The 17,996-nt window shown below is 44.5% G+C and overlaps 1 protein-coding gene across 1 annotated transcript in view; it reads right to left on the bottom strand.

Moving 5' to 3' along the window:
* LOC140721598 (uncharacterized) overlaps positions 1 to 11,662 on the bottom strand; it is a 32,953-nt gene extending 21,291 nt beyond the window's left edge. Inside the window, exons 1-5 of the mRNA XM_073036413.1 lie at positions 11,617 to 11,662; positions 10,110 to 10,211; positions 9,078 to 9,182; positions 5,834 to 5,935; positions 3,743 to 3,817 (exon numbers count right to left, since the gene is read on the bottom strand). Coding sequence (XP_072892514.1) covers positions 3,743 to 3,817; positions 5,834 to 5,935; positions 9,078 to 9,182; positions 10,110 to 10,211; positions 11,617 to 11,662 — 430 coding nt within the window. The remainder of the gene's footprint in view (positions 1 to 3,742; positions 3,818 to 5,833; positions 5,936 to 9,077; positions 9,183 to 10,109; positions 10,212 to 11,616) is intronic.
* Positions 11,663 to 17,996: the final 6,334 nt, after the last annotated feature.

Raw genomic sequence — 17,996 nt, 5'->3', positions numbered from 1 at the left:
GATGAGTCCACTATCAGAAGCCCCTGCCCCTCCTCCATCCCTTCCTCTCATCGACCACTCTCCTGTCCGATTGGATTCATTTGTCAGCCATTTGCCTTTTGCACCTATCACCTCCCAGCTTCTCACTTCACCCCTCCCCCACCCACCTACCTCCCCCTCCACATGGCTTCACCTATCACCTTGTACTCTTCCCCCTCCCCCCACATTCCTATTCTGGCTCTTTCCCCTTTCTTTCTGGTTCTGATGAAGGGTAGCCTGAAACATCAACTCTATTCATTTCCATAGATGCTGTCAGACCACCTGAATTCCTCCTGCATTTTGTCTGTTTCTCTGGATTTCCAGTATCTGCAGAATCTCTTGTGTTGAGGATCACAATCAATTGTTCTTTTGCAAGAAGATAATGAAAATAAGAGTGGAGTCGGCCATCAGCTCCTTAAACCTGCCCCACCATTCAATACAATTGGAGCTGATCTGCCCCAGGCCCCATCACCTCTTCTGTCCCAGTCCCACACAATCCCAAATTCCCCAATCTTTCAAATATTTATCCATCTCCTCTTCTGTCCCAGTCCCACACAATCCTGAATTCCCCAATCTTTCAAATATTTATCCATCTCCTCTTCTGTCCCAGTCCCACACAATCCTGAATTCCCCAATCTTTCAAATATTTATCCATCTCCTCTTCTGTCCCAGTCCCACACAATCCTGAATTCCCCAATCTTTCAAATATTTATCCATCTCCTCTTCTGTTCCAGTCCCACACAATCTCGAATTCCACAATCTGTCAAATATTTATCCATCTCCTCTTCTGTCCCAGTTCCACAACATCCCGAATTCCCCAATCTTTCAAATATTTATCTATCTCTTCATTAAATACCTCCCAACTGCTTGTGGTGGGAAAAGCCAGTGATCCCAGGAATTACCCTTATGGATCACTTTTGGACTGCCTGCAGTGTCAGTGCAATTGTGTTTAAACAAGGGGACCAGAACTGTACACAGTATCAAGCGGGTCTCCAACACTCTGCACAACTGTAACAGTACTTCCTCAGTTCTAAACTCCAAATCCTTATATGTCACCCCGTTCCTAATTACTTGCTGCACCAGATCTTTTGTGATTCCTTTACAAGAACATCTTGATCCCTCTGCAATTCACTCATTTACAGTTCCTCTCCATTGACATAACAGTCTGATTCCTCTTACTCAAGGGCCCCACCTCGCACTTTCCTGTATTAAACTCCATGTGCTGAGTTATCACCCATTCATTGAATCTGTCGATATCCTATTGTACAGTCCGAATTTCCTCATTGGAACTTGCTTTTCCACCAGTTTTGACAAATTTCAATGTCCGTTCATTACATTATATTAATCAATAATTAGAAACTCTGCTCTCCCGTGGGGATTGGATGACTGGAGCTTTTAGATATTTACTATTTAGAATCTATCAGCTCTGTGTTTAATAATAAATTAAAATGTTGGAAACACACAGCAGTTTGTGTAGCATCTGTGAAAGGTGAAACCCATCGTGCAGAAATTGCAGTGTCTCATGGCAATTTGGTACTTTGGGCAGCGCCCAACCAGAGTTCAGGATTGATTGGCATGAACAAATTAGAGTAAGGCAGAGGCTAGTGGAGCGACCATCATTGGAGTGGTCAGAGTTAGAGTGGAGATTTTGAGGCTTTAGCTCTTCAAGGCTTCAGTGAGGAGAGGCTTCAGCCAAAGACGGCAAAAACAAAGCTACAGGTACTGTTTTCTTCCCCCCCCCCCCCCCACTTTTTATTGTTTTTCCTTCTTTATGGTTGCTCAGTTAGGAGCAGTAGAGATGCCAGGCAGGATAGTGGAATGCTCCTCTTGCGGGACGTGGGAAGTCAGGGAGACCTCCAGTCTCCCTGACAACTACACCTGTGAGAAATGCTTCCAGCTACAGCTTCACACACTCTGTGTTAAGGATTTGGAGCTGGAACTGGAAGAACTCCGGATCATTTGGGAGGCTGAGGGGTTGATAGATAGGACATATCGAGAAGTAGTTACACCCAAGGTCGACAACATGGGAAATTGAGTGACAGTCAGGATGGGGGAAGGGGTTAAACAGCCAGTGCAGAGTACCACTGTGGTCATCCCCATCAACAACAGGTACACCACTTGGATACTGTTGGGGGGGAGGGGGTGACCTAGCAGAGGAAAGTCACAGCGGTCAGGTCTCTGGCACGGAGTCTGGCTCTGTAACTCAGGAGGGAAGGGGGGAAGAAGGAGTGAACTGTGGTGACAGGGGATTCATTTGTTAGGGAACAGAAGGGAGGTTCTGTGGACAAGAATGAGATTCCCAGATGTTATGCTGCCATCCTGGGTGCCTGGGTCCAGGACATTTTGGATTAAGTCCTCAGCATTCTTAAGTGGGAGGGTGAACAGCCAGAAGTCATGGTCCATGTACGTAGGAAGAGTGACGAGATTCTACAAAGTGAATTCAGGAGTTTGGAGCTAAGTTGAAGGGCAGAACTTCCAGGATTGTGATCTCAGGATTGCTACTCAGGCCACGTGTGAGTGAGGCCAGAAATAGGAAGATTATACAGTTTAACACATGGTGAAGGAGTTGGTGTAGGAGGGAGGGCGTCAGATTCTTGGACCATTGGGCTCTCTTCCAGGGAAAATGGGACCTGTACAGAAGTCACAGTTTGCACCTGAACTGGAGAGAGACTAATATCCGAGTGGGAAGGTTTGTGAGTGCTTCATGGGGTATGGGGAGGAGTTGTTAAACTGGAGTTGAATCTGGATGGGAACCAGAGTGACAGAACAGATATTGGAGAGGTTGTGGGGACAGACGGGAATCAGAAGGTTGAGCATGGTGCGACTGATGTCCTGAGCTGTGTATACTTCAATGTAAGAAGTATCATAGGAAAGGCAGATGAGCTCACAGCATGGATCAACACCTGGGAATATGGTATTGTAGCCATTAGGGAGACTTGGTTGCAGGAGGGGCAGGACTGGCAGCTCAATATTCTGGGGTTCCGTTGTTTTAGACACAACAGAGCGGGAGGGATTAAAGGAGGAGGGGATATTTTACTATTCAAGGATAATATCCTGGCAGTGTTCAGCCAGGCCAGACTGGAGAACTCATCTAGTGAGGCATTATGGTGGAACTGAGGAATAAGAAAAGTGTGAACACATTAATGGGCCACATTACAGATTATACGAAGGTCTGAGAGATTTAGAGGAACAAATTTATGGAGAGATCGCAGAGTGTTGCAAGAAATATAAGGTTGTTATAGTTGCTGATTTTAACTTAAATATATATTGACTTGGACTCCCATAGAGTCAAAGGAGTGCTGAGGGACCAGTGTTGGGTCTGTTGTTTGTCATCTATATCATCTATCTGGCTAGTTCTGACAAAGATAATCAGAGAAAGCAAGTTACATAATGTTACTGAATTCAATACCTAGTCCAGAAAGGAATGACATGCCCTGAGATTATGTTCAGAAACAAAATCTGACTTTGCATAATTTGTCTATAATTGTCTGGAATTTTGTGCGGCCAGTTGTTCTGAACAAAAATTTAAACTAAAATGGACATTCAGATATTTTAAACCTCCAGCAGGTTTCCCAGTCCTCAGCTGTGGGGTCAAGGACTGTATGTGTTTGTGGTCCCGATGAAGCAGCTCACAATGTTCTGATGGAGACACTTCATTCTATCCCTCTGCTCAGTACCAAGTACATAGTTTCATGTAAATACAGAATAATGTTCAAGCACTTACCTGGAATCAAATTGCTGACAGAAATGCAAAGTAAGAACATCAGGTTAAAGAAACCAGTTAGGAAGAACACCCAACCTAAATAAAGAAATTAAAACCATTTGAAATTCTCAGAATCAGAATTCAGACTCAGGTTAATCATCACTGACATATGTCATGAAATTTGTTGTTTTGTGGCAACAGTAAAGAGCAATAAATAAAATAGACTATAAATTACAATGAGATATGTAGTTGTGAAAGAGAGAGCAAATATAGTGAGATTATCTTCATGGGTTCATGGACCGTTCAGAAATCTGATGACAGAGGGGAAGAAGCTGTTCCTAAATCATTGAATGTGTGTCTTCAGGCTCCTGTGCCTCCTCCCTGATGGTAGTAATCCCCCTGAGTTACAATCTACACAACTTATTCAAAACTTGCATCAATGAAGTGCTGCAGTGAACAGAGATGAACCCGGGCTTGGTCAGGTTCATTGTGATATTCAGTGTCCTAACATGAGGCAATCAACCAGCTCAGAACTGGACCAGACATTCAAGCATTGGACTGAAGGAGGTTCAGAGAAATCTCAAACACTGGCAACAAGTGGAGAGACCAGGGAGGGACCAAAAGCATCTTCTGGTTCCCTCTGGAACACTATATTTGATAACTTACTGACCCACAGGCATCACATGTGGAAATGACAGTTACTCTGTCGTTTGTCCGTGTTCACATCCAGTGGATGGGATATCAGGCCACTGTAAATCAGTTCTGCTGAATTATCCCAGTGACCTGGAGGACTGCAATTAAACATTTTGCCAGTGACTGAGTTCCATGTCTGACAGTACAGCCTGTTCTGATGCAGAGAATCACAACATCACTGTTTCCAGCTGTTCAATGGCATCGGACAGTGTTCTGGTTCAAATTGAAAACTGAACTCCACGAGGGTGCAGGCTGAACAGTCCACATGCTGGAACATTTTATGTAGATGTGTTGAAAGATTATCCTGAATGTAAAAATAATCCCTTAGTTCCATCCTTTAACTTTTGCAGCAACTTATCAGGATGCCATGATGGTTGTGATCGAGATCATACATCTGTCTCTGCTCCTTCAATCTGCCCACAGGATCAACCCTTCGAAATGTTACACATCACTCCAGTACTGAAAATTGTATCTGTCTCCGGATCCATCTGTCTCTATATTCTACCCCATCTCCTTGCCAAGTTTCACATCCACACATCATCCTCACCCATACTCTCCTGTCGTTTCTTGGTATCTTTGTATAAAGCAATCACGTTTGCTGTTGTCCAATTTAATGGAAACTTTTCAGAACAGGGAGAACATTTAAATTGCTGCATGAAGTATGTCATTAGCTGCCTCTTTCTGACCCCAGGATGAAGTCCATCTGGATATCCCACTTGTCAGATGGCAGCTCCAACAACTGACTCAGTATTTCTTCCCTGGTGATTGTCATTTTCTCAGATTTGTTGCTCTACACTGGTTCTCACTCAGATTACAGCTCAATGCTCATCAATACTTTCAGAAACCTCTTTGACTTTTCAACTCGCTTCCCCTTCCTCTCTGCAGTCTATAAACCTTTATATTTCTGTTCTAAACCCCTCCTTCTCAGCAAGTTTGATCTTTATGCTTTCAGCAAATTGTTGTTTATCTCTGAATTTACCCCACTAAAGCTCACGACCTTTCCTTAATCATTCAAGCTTTTCCCTGATACCCCACTGTCTGACCGAGCCTGGGGTCATCTGCCCTCATCTTGCTTTACTTGGCTTGGTGACAGACTTCATTTGTTCTTTTGTCTGTGAAACAGCCGGGGGCATTTATTGTACAAACATTGATTCTATTCTTGGACAATTTTAGTCTGTATGATGAAGTAGATCTCAAAGTGAACTTTGCCAGGCCTTGCTTGAATCAGGCAATGAGGAAGGAAGGTCAATATTTTTACCCCTGGATAATTTATGATGTGGAGAGGAAGAGGGGGAACGTGTTCCTCATGCTGACTATCTGGAAACTGCCATTGAATACAAAGTGATTGCAAATATCTTTTACAAATTAGTCACAGATTACTTGGAGAGATGATCGGAGTTCATACACAAAGTCAGTTACCTTCATCAAGATCAACCACGCAGATGAACCACAACATTGTCATCACAGTTATGAATGGCAACATCAGGAAGATCAAACACAAGGCTTTAATGATGGAATGACCTGCATGTGAAAATAAATTCAAATAAGAAAACATGTAACAATTCACCAGGGAAATGACCACAACAGCTGCACAGTGTTGCAAACAACCAAACTGTTCCACTTTCATCCTGCAGGGACGGGCATGTGACAACCTCTGCCCAGTCTTACTGACTCTAAATCAATTGACTGCATGTCCTCTAAGGTGGGAAAACAAGATGCTTAACTGTTGTTCCAACCTAAAACAGACAATTCACAATCCTGATCAGTTGTCCAATCTTTCCAGGTCACCTCCTGCCAATATTTTGCATCAGTTGCTCCTTCTGGGGTTGCAATGGCCACTCTATAGAACATTACAGCACAGAAACAGGCCTTTTGGCCCTTCTTGGCTGTGCTGAACCATTTTTCTGCCGAGTCCCACTGACCTACACTTGGACCATATCCCTCCAAACCCCTCTCATCCGTATACCTGTCCTCTGGGAGTGCACTACACTGATCCACATGATCCAGGGTTTGATTTTCCAAACTTCTACAACAACTGGTTATGGAGTTACCCCACAATTTTACTGGAAAGTCACTGAAACTCTCAACCTCTGGTTCAATTCCACATTTTGTCACAAAAGTTCTCCCACTCATTTAGCCAGAGGAGCTCAGGCTGATATCCACAATCTGGTCAGGGGCACATTCGAGGAGAGAAAGTCTCCTTGTGAAGGGCAGGTTGATGCCCAGACAGCTGACTGACACCTGCACATCAGACTTATTGTCACCAGCGACTTTATTTCAGATATCAGGGTCTGATGTTGCATCGTGCCAGGAACAGGAGTGTGTCTGACAGCTCTTTACATTCTTCATATCGTTTCAATGACGTCACACAGGAACTGAAAAATTCAGCCAACTCCTGTGAGCGGGGGCAGAGTGAACTTCTCCACGTGAGAAACAGAACCTGTAATCTCACAGCATCTTTTACCAGTCTCTGGTCCAGACAGTGAAGTACTTTAAGTGCAGTCACTGTTGGATGGAATGAGACTCAGTTTGTACTGAGTAAGGCTGAACAAACAGTCATGTAAAAGATGGCTTTGTGATGTTCGTTAACAGATTTATTTTTCCGATACTGGGGAGAAATCCTTTGCTCTTTTTAAAATAACACTGAAGGATCATTTCCACCTTCCCGAAGAAGGCAGATGGGACTCTGGCTTAATGTCTCATCCAAAAGTGGAGATCTCTCAACGTGCAACACTTCCTCCACACTGGTTCTGAGAATGTGGGTGATGCTGGTAAAGCCACAGATATTCCCTGTCCGTTTACCCTGACAGGGGGATGGTGAGCCTCCCACTGGAACCTCTGTTGTTCTCATGGTGAAGCTGGGTGTTGGTCTGTTGTTTAAGAGGGGCATCAAGGACAAGCCCGGGAACTACAGCCTGGTCAGCCTGACATCAGTGGTGGGGAAGTTACTGGAGGGAATTCTGAGCAATAGGATCTACCAGGATTTCATTAGACAAAATCTGATTAGGAGACATCATAGCTTTATGTACAGGAAGTCATGGTTGATGAATTGTTCAGAGTTTTTTTGAAGAGATAACCAAAAGGGTAGATAGGACAATGAATGCTATCTATTTTAACATGATCATGACATGAATCCAGGGGCTTCCAGGGGGATTCAAAATTGGTTCCGAGGTAGAAAATTGTTTTCAATTATAGAAGCTGGTGACTCGTGGTGTGATGCAGGTATCAGTGTAGGGACTCTTGTTATTCGATATTTTTATCAGTGATTTGGATGCAAATGCACAAGGATTGATCCTTAAGTTTGTGGATGACACAAAATTAGGTATTGTTGGTAGTGAGGGCGGCTATTGTGGGTTGCAGGGGGATTTTTGACCATTTAGGGAAGAGGGCTGAGGAGTGTCAAATGGATTTCAAATCTAATGGAACCTTCTCCCAATCAAGAGAACTTGAGAAAATTAATCATTTTGATCATATTGATCATAAACTATAACTCTAGTTTGTTCTTTTAGACCCAGGATGAAGTCCATCTTGACCTGGGACTCGGCAGATGGAAGCTCTGACAATGTGCACAGTACCTCTTCCCTGGTGATGGTAATGTACCCAGTTTACTGTCCCATATGGTTCTCCCTCAGACAATGGCTCAATATTAAAATGCTGATCTGTTCTTTCAGACCCCTCTGACTTTACATTTCACTACCCGTCTCTCTCAGTCTACAAGTTTCTGTATTTCTGCATCCCTTTTCTCCCGTCCACCTGAGACAACCTGATCGTCATCACTTTGTGCTTTGAGCTGTCTTGTTCCTTATCTTGAATTTACCCCCAATAAAGCTCTCTATCCCTCCCTGATCCATTAAGCTCTTCTTTAATACACAACTCCCTGACCAAACCTGGGGTCATCTGCCCTTTTCCTGATTCCTGTCTCTCGGTGACAGACTTCATTTGGGAATTAGTCTGTGAATCAGCAGAGAACATTTACACTACAAACACCAGTAGCTACTGGTACTGTTCTTGCATAACTACAGTCTGTGTGGTTAAGTTATTCTCAAAGTGAACTTAGCCAGGACTTGCAAAAGTTAGGCCATGAGGAAGGAATGTCAATATTTTGAACTTCGAATGGTTTATAACTTGAGGAGGAAGAGGGAGAAGGTGTTGTTCCCTTGTATTAATTGATTGGAAGGTGCTGTTGAAAACAAAATTGATGCAAATATCCAAGCAAGATTCCTGGCAGCCTGAAGGAGAGGCCTTCCCACACCCAACTGTATCAAGGATGAGAAAGGCCCCAAACACTCACTCACTCACCTCACTATCATTGGGATCCTTTACACTAACCTGATATGATGCTGAAATTTGACAACACCATGATCAAACACCAGTGAGCTGAGACACATTCCTCTCCAGACTACTTTTTCTAAAGACCCTCTGGAGTCAGATCAGAGGCAACTCCAGAATCATTCCAGTGTGGTGACACTGTAAATCAGAATTTCATAACTGGGAAATATGTCAGAAAATTTCATCCCACAGGTCACAGGGATCCAGAGGGGTCGGTGGGGGTGAGGATTATTCAGCTTTTTTTCTTTTCTATCTTTTTATTAAAATGAGTCTAAAATTACTTGGAGATGTGACTGGAGTTGATACACAAGAGTGAAAATACAATGACAGATACCTTTGTCCAAAGCCTTTTTAAAGGCCAGGCACGCCAGTATTAAAATGAACACAATTGGCAGTACGATCGACAAGACGGTAGTGACAATTCCCGCGGCTGAAAGGCCTGTAATTAAAAACAAATTCAAATGAGTAAACCTGTAACAATTCATCAGGTAAATGACCATAACAGCTGCCTATTGATGCAAAGAACCAAACTATTCCACTTATCTCCACAGGGCAGGAAATGTACCAACCTCTGCCCAGACTTGCTAACTTTGTCTACATGACTGAACCAACTGACTCTGCATGGCCTCCGATGTGGGATAACAACACGCTGACCTGTTATTCCAGACCTGAATTATTCCCTGCAGTCTAATCTATCCTGGTCACTTGCTGTCAATATTCTGCACTGGCTGCATCTTCTGGTGTTCCAATGGCCACACCTTGAGGAGTGCACGACACTGCAGCCAGCCATCCCATATGGTCCATGGTTTGACTCTCCTGACATCGACAACAATTGGTTATGCGGCTGTCCAACAATTTCACTGGAAAGTCGCCGAATCACCCAAGTTCCATCACTCAGTCCGGTTTACCTATGTGCCCTCCAGTGATTTATCTGACCTGTATGTGTTCAACTGACCTGTGCTGTGTTTCTGGTGGTTCTGAACTGTTGATGTTTGGCCATTACTGTCTGAACCTCCAGCAGGTTTCCCTGCACCCAGTTGTGGGGCTGAGGACTGCAGATGCTGGTGGTCCTGATAAAGCATCTGACAATGTACTGACTGAGATACTCAATGCATTCCAACCACCCTGCAGAGAACTGAGTTCAAAGGCAACACAAGTGAATCTGCAGATGCTGGAAATAAATAAAAACACAAAATGCTGACAGAACTCAGCAGGCCAGACAGCATCTATGGGAGGAGATAGTGACGACGTTTCAGGCCAAAACCCTTCATCAGGCTCCTGATGAAGGGTTTCTTCTGCCAGCATTTTGTGTTTTTATTAGAGAACTGAGTTCATCATTTTCATACAAGTTTATTTGACCACATACCAAAAATTGTATCGCTGACGATCCAGGCAATGATGTAGCAATTGATGAAGACAGTATCACAGATGGCTTTCAAATACAAACAAATTGGGAATATCTGAGAACCTTTTCAAAAATAAAAAGATATTTACAACATTTGATAACCACACAATATAAATGATTTAACACATGCATCAATGGACAAATGTCCCGGTAACAGAGCTTGACTCAGGTTGTTTCGATTGGTGATGATATTGCATGTCCTAAACATCAAGCAACCCAAACAACTCTGAAATGGATCAGATGTCAGAGCTTTGGATTGAAGGAGGTTCAGGAGTTCACTCACTACTGCAGCAAATGGGGAGCTCAGAGAGACACAAAACACAGTTTGTGGCTGCTACCAGCATTTGTTTTACATTTGATAACTTAGATAAACCCTCAGCCAGTGACTGTGCATGTGGAAACAGATAGACTGCAGCTTCCCTCTGGACATGTCCAGCAGATAAGGCAACAGCCCACTGTCGATATTCTCTGCTGTATTCCCTCATGATCTCAAGGGCTGAGACTGACATCAAGTTGCCAGTGTTAACAAAAACCATCCCCAGCTGTAACACTGAGGTTCCACTGTTTGACTGTGAATCCTGTTCTGATGCCGAGGACTGGAACAGCTGCTCACAGCATCAGGCAGTGGCTTATTCCAACATTGAAACTAAACAGCTCAAGGGTACAGGCTGAACTGTCCAAATGCTGGGATATTTAATACAGATAAGGGGAGAGGTTGTCCAGGACATCCAGTGGTGAGCAGTGCACACGATCCAAGGACACCTCTCTTGTAGTGGTTTCTGTTCATTTCCAATTGCTCTCAAGAAAGTGGGGGGGAAGAGCTGGTTTCTTATTTTGCACCCACCACGTAAATTCTCACCCTCTTCAGACCCCACATTACTGAAAAAGAATTTCTCTCAATTTCCTCACAAATGCTCTTTCACATTCCCAAGCTTATAGTCCACATCGCAGGAGTTACTGAGGTGTTGAATCAAACCCTCTTCACATCACCAAATCCCCTTTCCCCATTATAACTATAACTCATTCACCTGAGACTCTGCCCATTGGTACAACTTCCATCACTATACACTCAAGATTAACAGGCTGAATACCTGTCTGATAAACTGGTTTAATTAATCACAAATAGATTCAACTCTTGCTCACTGAACTGTTTGAAGATGAACTAGAATCTAAAGTTATCCCCCAGGTCATCACCTTGATGTTTTTCAACAATATGAACCAAACCGTGAATGTTTGTGTAAAAATAAAACAAGCTGCATCAGGTCTCAACCTGAAATGTTCACAACCCCTTTACCTCAGACAAGAGAAAATCTGCAGATGCTGGAAATCCGAGGAATACACACAAAATGCTGGAGGAACTCGGCAGGCCAGGCAGAACAAAGCAGAGTCGATGTTTCAGGCCGAAACCCTTCGGCAGGACCATTTTGTGTGTGCAACCCCTTTACCTTCACAGATGCTGCTGACCCACCGAGTTCCTCCAGCAACTTGTTTTCTGATCCTGATCCCAGTGTCATCAGTCTCCTGTCTCCATGGAGACTTGTGGGTCAGAGTATTCATCAGCCTCTCTCCTTTCTCTGTCCTTGTTGACCCATCATGGAATTTTATCTCAGTCTAGATAGTATTCCACTACCTCCCCACATTAAGCATACCTTCCATTCATTACCAATTTCCCTTCCAGCACTGAATGTTAACAAACTTGACAGGACTGATCTTCCACCTATTAAACCTCCAATATTACCCCTCTCATAGACCAACCACTAACCACCCCGTGTCATTGTAATTGAGTTTCTCCATCACCAGTCTACCTTTCCTCGTTACAAATCCTTGTTGGCATCTCCTAAGTCAGTGGGAAATTTGATGTTTGAATGTCTGGGTTCCCAGTCCTGTTACAGTAGTGAAGCAGTTTTGGTCACCCTCCTACAGGAGAGATGCCATCAGCTGGAAAGTGTGCACAGGAGACTTGTGTAAGGATGTTGCCAGGACCTACAGAGTCATAGAAAAGTACAGCACAGAAACAGGCCCTTTGGCCCATCTAGTCTATGCCGAACCATTTAAACCGCATACTCCCACTGACCTGCAGCAGACCATAGCCCTCATACCCTCCCATCCAAACTTCCCTTAAACATTGAAATTGAAGTCTGATGCACCACTTGCGCTGGCACTTCGTTGCAGAATCTCACAACCCTCTGAATGAACAAGCTTCCTCTTAAACTTTCCACCTTTCACCTTTCCAGTTTAAGATAGCACTACCAAAGGCATGAGACAGCTCACTGCTAGTTCAAAAGCAAAGGAATTTGATTAAAACCATTATTAATAACACTTTATTTTAAATAAATTGTGGTAAACAACCACCACAAGCAATGAAGAAGTGAGTGAAGGCAAAGCGAATTTCATAGCATGTGCCCTGCTGGTGCGCTGCAAAATCAACGCACTTGGAGTTGGAACCATATTGGAGTTGTGCTGGATACAGTGAATGATTCAGAGGGGAGAAGACGGGACAGAGAAGTTCGATGCCCGTCCAACCAACCCGGGTATGAGGATGGATCACTCTAAGTGCTGAGCAAATTGGAGAGAGCGAGAACGGCTTCTTTGGCTGCAAAATCCGGGCCTGAATCGAATCACTGGGTGGTGTTTTCAAGGCTCCCAATTTGGGTTAATTTATTCTTTTACTTTCTTATGAACATGTGTTTTTTAATTCTCTGCACATTGGGTGTTAGACAGACTTTTTTCAGATATATGGGGTTAGTGTTTGTGTTTCGTTGTTTCATGGCTGCCTGTTAGGAGACGTATCTCAATGTTGTATAATATATACATACTTTGATAATAAAATGTACTTTGAATTTAAACACTGGCTCAGATAGTCTGGGGGTTTCTCTCTCTGTGATGCTAAGGCTGTGAGACTGCCCCCGGTTGCTGTGCTTTGTGTCTGTGAACTTTGCAGCTGTTTACCCCGTTACAATGATGAAGTGAATACCGAGGCTTTGGGCCTACTCCAGGCTGCTCCAGGGATTTGGATCTAAAGACTCAGTTTGGTTCGGAATGTGTTGTTGTTGCTCACTTCTATTGTTTATATTATTTGTTTTGGTGTTTCTGTTTCTCTTTCTCTCTGGGCACTGGGGAGTTGGTCTCATTTTCTTCAACTGGGTTCTTTCGAGTTCCTTGCTTTGTGACTGCCTGTAAGCAAACAAATCTCAACCTTGTATAATTTCTACATTCTTTGATAATAAATGTACTTTGAAACTTTGATCTTTGAAACTTAACACATGACCTCTATTTGTCGATCCACCCAACCTCAGTGGAAAACACCTGCTTGAATTTACTCTATCTATACTCTCCATTATTTTGTATACCTCTGTCAAATCTCCCCCCAGACTAACTTTTCAATCTTTCCTTATAACTCAGGTCCTCCAACATCCTTGCAAATTTTCTCTGCATTCTTTCAACCTTATTTACATCTTTCCTGTTAGTAGCTGACCAAAACTGCACACAGTACTCCAAAATGAGCCTCACCAATTTCATATACAACTTCAACATAACATCCCACTCCTGTACTCAGTATATTGATTTAAGAGGACCAATGTGCCAAAAGGTTTCTTTATGACCCTCTCTCACTGTGACACCTCTTTCAATGAATTATGGACCTGTATTCCCAGATCCCTTTGTTCTACCACACTCCTCGGTGCCCTACCATGCATCCCTAATCCTGGTGTCATCTGCATATTTACTGATCCAGTTAACCACATTATCACCCTGATCAGTGATATTGATGAGAAACAACAGACCCAGTGTTGATCCTGTGATACTCCACTAGTCACAGGCCTCCAGTCAGAGAGGCAACCACTGTCTGGCTTCTCCCACAAAGCCAATGTCTAATCAATTTACTATCTCATCCTGAAAGCCAAGTGTCTGAACCTTTCTGACCAACTTCCTCAAAAAACTCTAAAATATTGGTTAGACACGAACTATCACGCACAAAGCCAAGCTGACTATCCCCAATGAAAGACATATTGTGATCAGAGGAATTCAGTGATAAGTTTGCAAAGATTGTTATTGATGAAAATCTAACACCAGAACAAGTTTATAATGCTGATTGTTTTATACCTTAAATAAAACCTAAAAAAAAACAAAATACAAATACAGTGTGCTGTAACGTTTTTATGAAAACACGACGTTGTAGCTGGAGACTGAAATCCTGCCATTGTTTGTTGTTCAACAGCTGATTCAGGTATTCTCTGATGCTGCTGGGCTGCTTTTGTTACCCTGCACACATTATATTTTCATTATATTAGTGTTATGTAATAATTTTTACTGTGACATAAAGATGTGTGATGAAAAAGTGTAAGACAAAGTCTGTTTACCAGTAACACATAAATTCAGAGTCGGAAATGATGGCAATATTAAACTATCTCATTATATATTCCAAAATCTGAAGCACTTCTGTCCCCGAGCAATTCAGAGAAGGGTTACTCAACCTGTATATTGTGTTTGAGGAAGGAACATCAATAACACTTAAAAGGTCCTGGACCAGTCAGGTGTGGGGCCTTTAAGGCTCATCGCCATGTCTGAAAGTGAGGCAGGAGAGGGGAATCCAAGCCAGGCTGAAACACAGGGGGGTGAGGCCTCCTCTACCCGGCATCCTGTTGGCAAATGTGCCGTCACTGGAGAACAAAATCACGGATCTGAGGGCAAGACTGCTGCATCAGAGGCAGCTGAGAGTCGGCTCAATTGTATGCTTTATGGAAACGTGGCTTTCTCCAGACACGCCGGATGCAGCAGACAGACCAGAGGGATTCACGATTCACAGAATGGACCCAACTGCTGACTCGGGGAAGGCAAAAGGAGAAGGTGTGTGTTTTATGGTTAACTCTCTGACATGAGTGGTTTGAGTGGTGGGTGATCTGGGAAGGGTCCAATGTAGCTGGAAGGTGGGATTTCATACGATCCATTACCAGCTGCTCAAAGCACTTCATGATTGTTGAGGTCAGTGCCACTGAGTGGTAATCAATTCGGCCAATTACTGTCTCTCTCGGACACTGAAATGATGGTGGCTGCCTGGAAACCTGCAGGGACAGTGAACTGTTTCAGAGAGATGTTAAAGATGTCTGTAAAGACCTGTGTTAGCTGGGTTGGACAATCCCTCTACATCCCACCAGGTCTGTTGTCTGGCCCTGCACCTTTGCATGGGTAATGAGAAACCACATTTGGTCAGATTACAGATTGATGAGCATCTGCAACCAGTCGGAGTTGGCATTGGGGAGCAGGGTCGACCACGGGAAGAGTGAGGCCACGCTCTTCAGCATGGTTGTTATTCTGGGTGGGGGTCTGTGACTCGTGGTGTTTTGTAGGTATCTGTGCTGGGACCTCTGTTGTTTGTAATGCAGAAATGACTTGGATGGAAATTTAGATGGTAACTTTTCTGATGACAAAAAGAATATTGACAGAGTTGCAGACATTGTACAGATATTGTGTGTAGTTTTGTTTGCCCAGTTGTAGGAAGGCTGTGGAGGCTTTGGAGAGGGTGCAGAAAAGCTTTACCAAGATGCTGCCTGGATTAGAGGGTATGAGCTGTAAAGAGAGGTTGGGTAAGTACTGATTGTTTTATCTGGAGTGTCAGAGGCTGAGGGGTGAGGCGGAATACCTGACAGAAGTTTATAAGATTATGAGAGGAGTAGATAGGGTAGACAGTCAGTCTTTTCCCCAGGATGGAAATGTCAAAAACTAGAGGCTGTAGCTTGAAGGTCAATGGGAAAAAGATTAAAGGAGATGTGCAGGGCAAATTATTTTACAGAGTGCCAAGTGTCTGGAGTGGGCTGCCAGGGGTGGGGGAGGCATTTAAAAGTCGTTCAGACAGGCAGAAGAGTCTGCAGGGGATGGAGGGATATGGATGGTGTTCAGGCAGAAGAATCTGCAGGGGATGGAGGGATATGGATGGTGTTCAGGCAGAAGAATCTGCAGGGGATGGAGGGATATGGATGGTGTTCAGGCAGAAGAATCTGCAGGGGATGGAGGGATATGGATCGTGTTCAGGCAGAAGAATCTGCAGGGGATGGAGGGATATGGATCGTGTTCAGGCAGAAGAATCTGCAGGGGATGGAGGGATATGGATCGTGTTCAGGCAGAAGAATCTGCAGGGGATGGAGGGATATGGATCGTGTTCAGGCAGAAGAATCTGCAGGGGATGGAGGGATATGGATCGTGTTCAGGCAGAAGAATCTGCAGGGGATGGAGGGATATGGATGGTGTTCAGGCAGAAGAATCTGCAGGGGATGGAGGGATATGGATGGTGTTCAGGCAGAAGAATCTGCAGGGGATGGAGGGATATGGATGGTGTTCAGGCAGAAGAATCTGCAGGGGATGGAGGGATATGGATCGTGTTCAGGCAGAAGAATCTGCAGGGGATGGAGGGATATGGATCATGTTCAGGCAGAAGAATCTGCAGGGGGTGGAGGGATATGGATCGTGTTCAGACAGAAGAATCTGCAGGGGATGGAGGGATATGGATCGTGTTCAGACAGAAGAGTCTGCAGGGGATGGAGGGATATGGATCGTGTTCAGACAGAAGAATCTGCAGGGGGTGGAGGGATATGGATCGTGTTCAGACAGAAGAATCTGCAGGGGATGGAGGGATATGGATGGTGTTCAGACAGAAGAGTCTGCAGGGGATGGAGGGATATGGATTGTATTCAGGCAGAAGAATCTGCAGGGGATGGAGGGATATGGATCGTGTTCAGGCAGAAGAATCTGCAGGGGATGGAGGGATATGGATCGTGTTCAGGCAGAAGAATCTGCAGGGGATGGAGGGATATGGATCGTGTTCAGGCAGAAGAATCTGCAGGGGATGGAGGGATATGGATCGTGTTCAGGCAGAAGAATCTGCAGGGGATGGAGGGATATGGATGGTGTTCAGGCAGAAGAATCTGCAGGGGATGGAGGGATATGGATGGTGTTCAGGCAGAAGAATCTGCAGGGGATGGAGGGATATGGATCGTGTTCAGGCAGAAGAATCTGCAGGGGATGGAGGGATATGGATCGTGTTCAGGCAGAAGAATCTGCAGGGGATGGAGGGATATGGATCGTGTTCAGGCAGAAGAATCTGCAGGGGATGGAGGGATATGGATCGTGTTCAGGCAGAAGAATCTGCAGGGGATGGAGGGATATGGATCGTGTTCAGGCAGAAGAATCTGCAGGGGATGGAGGGATATGGATGGTGTTCAGGCAGAAGAATCTGCAGGGGATGGAGGGATATGGATGGTGTTCAGGCAGAAGAATCTGCAGGGGATGGAGGGATATGGATCGTGTTCAGGCAGAAGAATCTGCAGGGGATGGAGGGATATGGATCGTGTTCAGGCAGAAGAATCTGCAGGGGATGGAGGGATATGGATCGTGTTCAGGCAGAAGAATCTGCAGGGGATGGAGGGATATGGATCGTGTTCAGGCAGAAGAATCTGCAGGGGATGGAGGGATATGGATCGTGTTCAGACAGAAGAATCTGCAGGGGGTGGAGGGATATGGATCGTGTTCAGACAGAAGAATCTGCAGGGGATGGAGGGATATGGATCCTGTTCAGACAGAAGAGTCTGCAGGGGATGGAGGGATATGGATCGTGTTCAGACAGAAGAATCTGCAGGGGGTGGAGGGATATGGATCGTGTTCAGACAGAAGAATCTGCAGGGGATGGAGGGATATGGATGGTGTTCAGACAGAAGATTCTGCAGGGGATGGAGGGATATGGATCGTATTCAGGCAGAAGAATCTGCAGGGGATGGAGGGATATGGATCGTGTTCAGGCAGAAGAATCTGCAGGGGATGGAGGGATATGGATCGTGTTCAGGCAGAAGAATCTGCAGG

The sequence above is a fragment of the Hemitrygon akajei genome, chromosome 2, assembly GCF_048418815.1.
Source record: "Hemitrygon akajei chromosome 2, sHemAka1.3, whole genome shotgun sequence".
NCBI lineage: Eukaryota > Metazoa > Chordata > Chondrichthyes > Myliobatiformes > Dasyatidae > Hemitrygon > Hemitrygon akajei.
The sequence above is the reverse complement of the archived record's forward strand: the minus strand, read 5'-3'. Positions and strand labels throughout refer to the sequence as shown.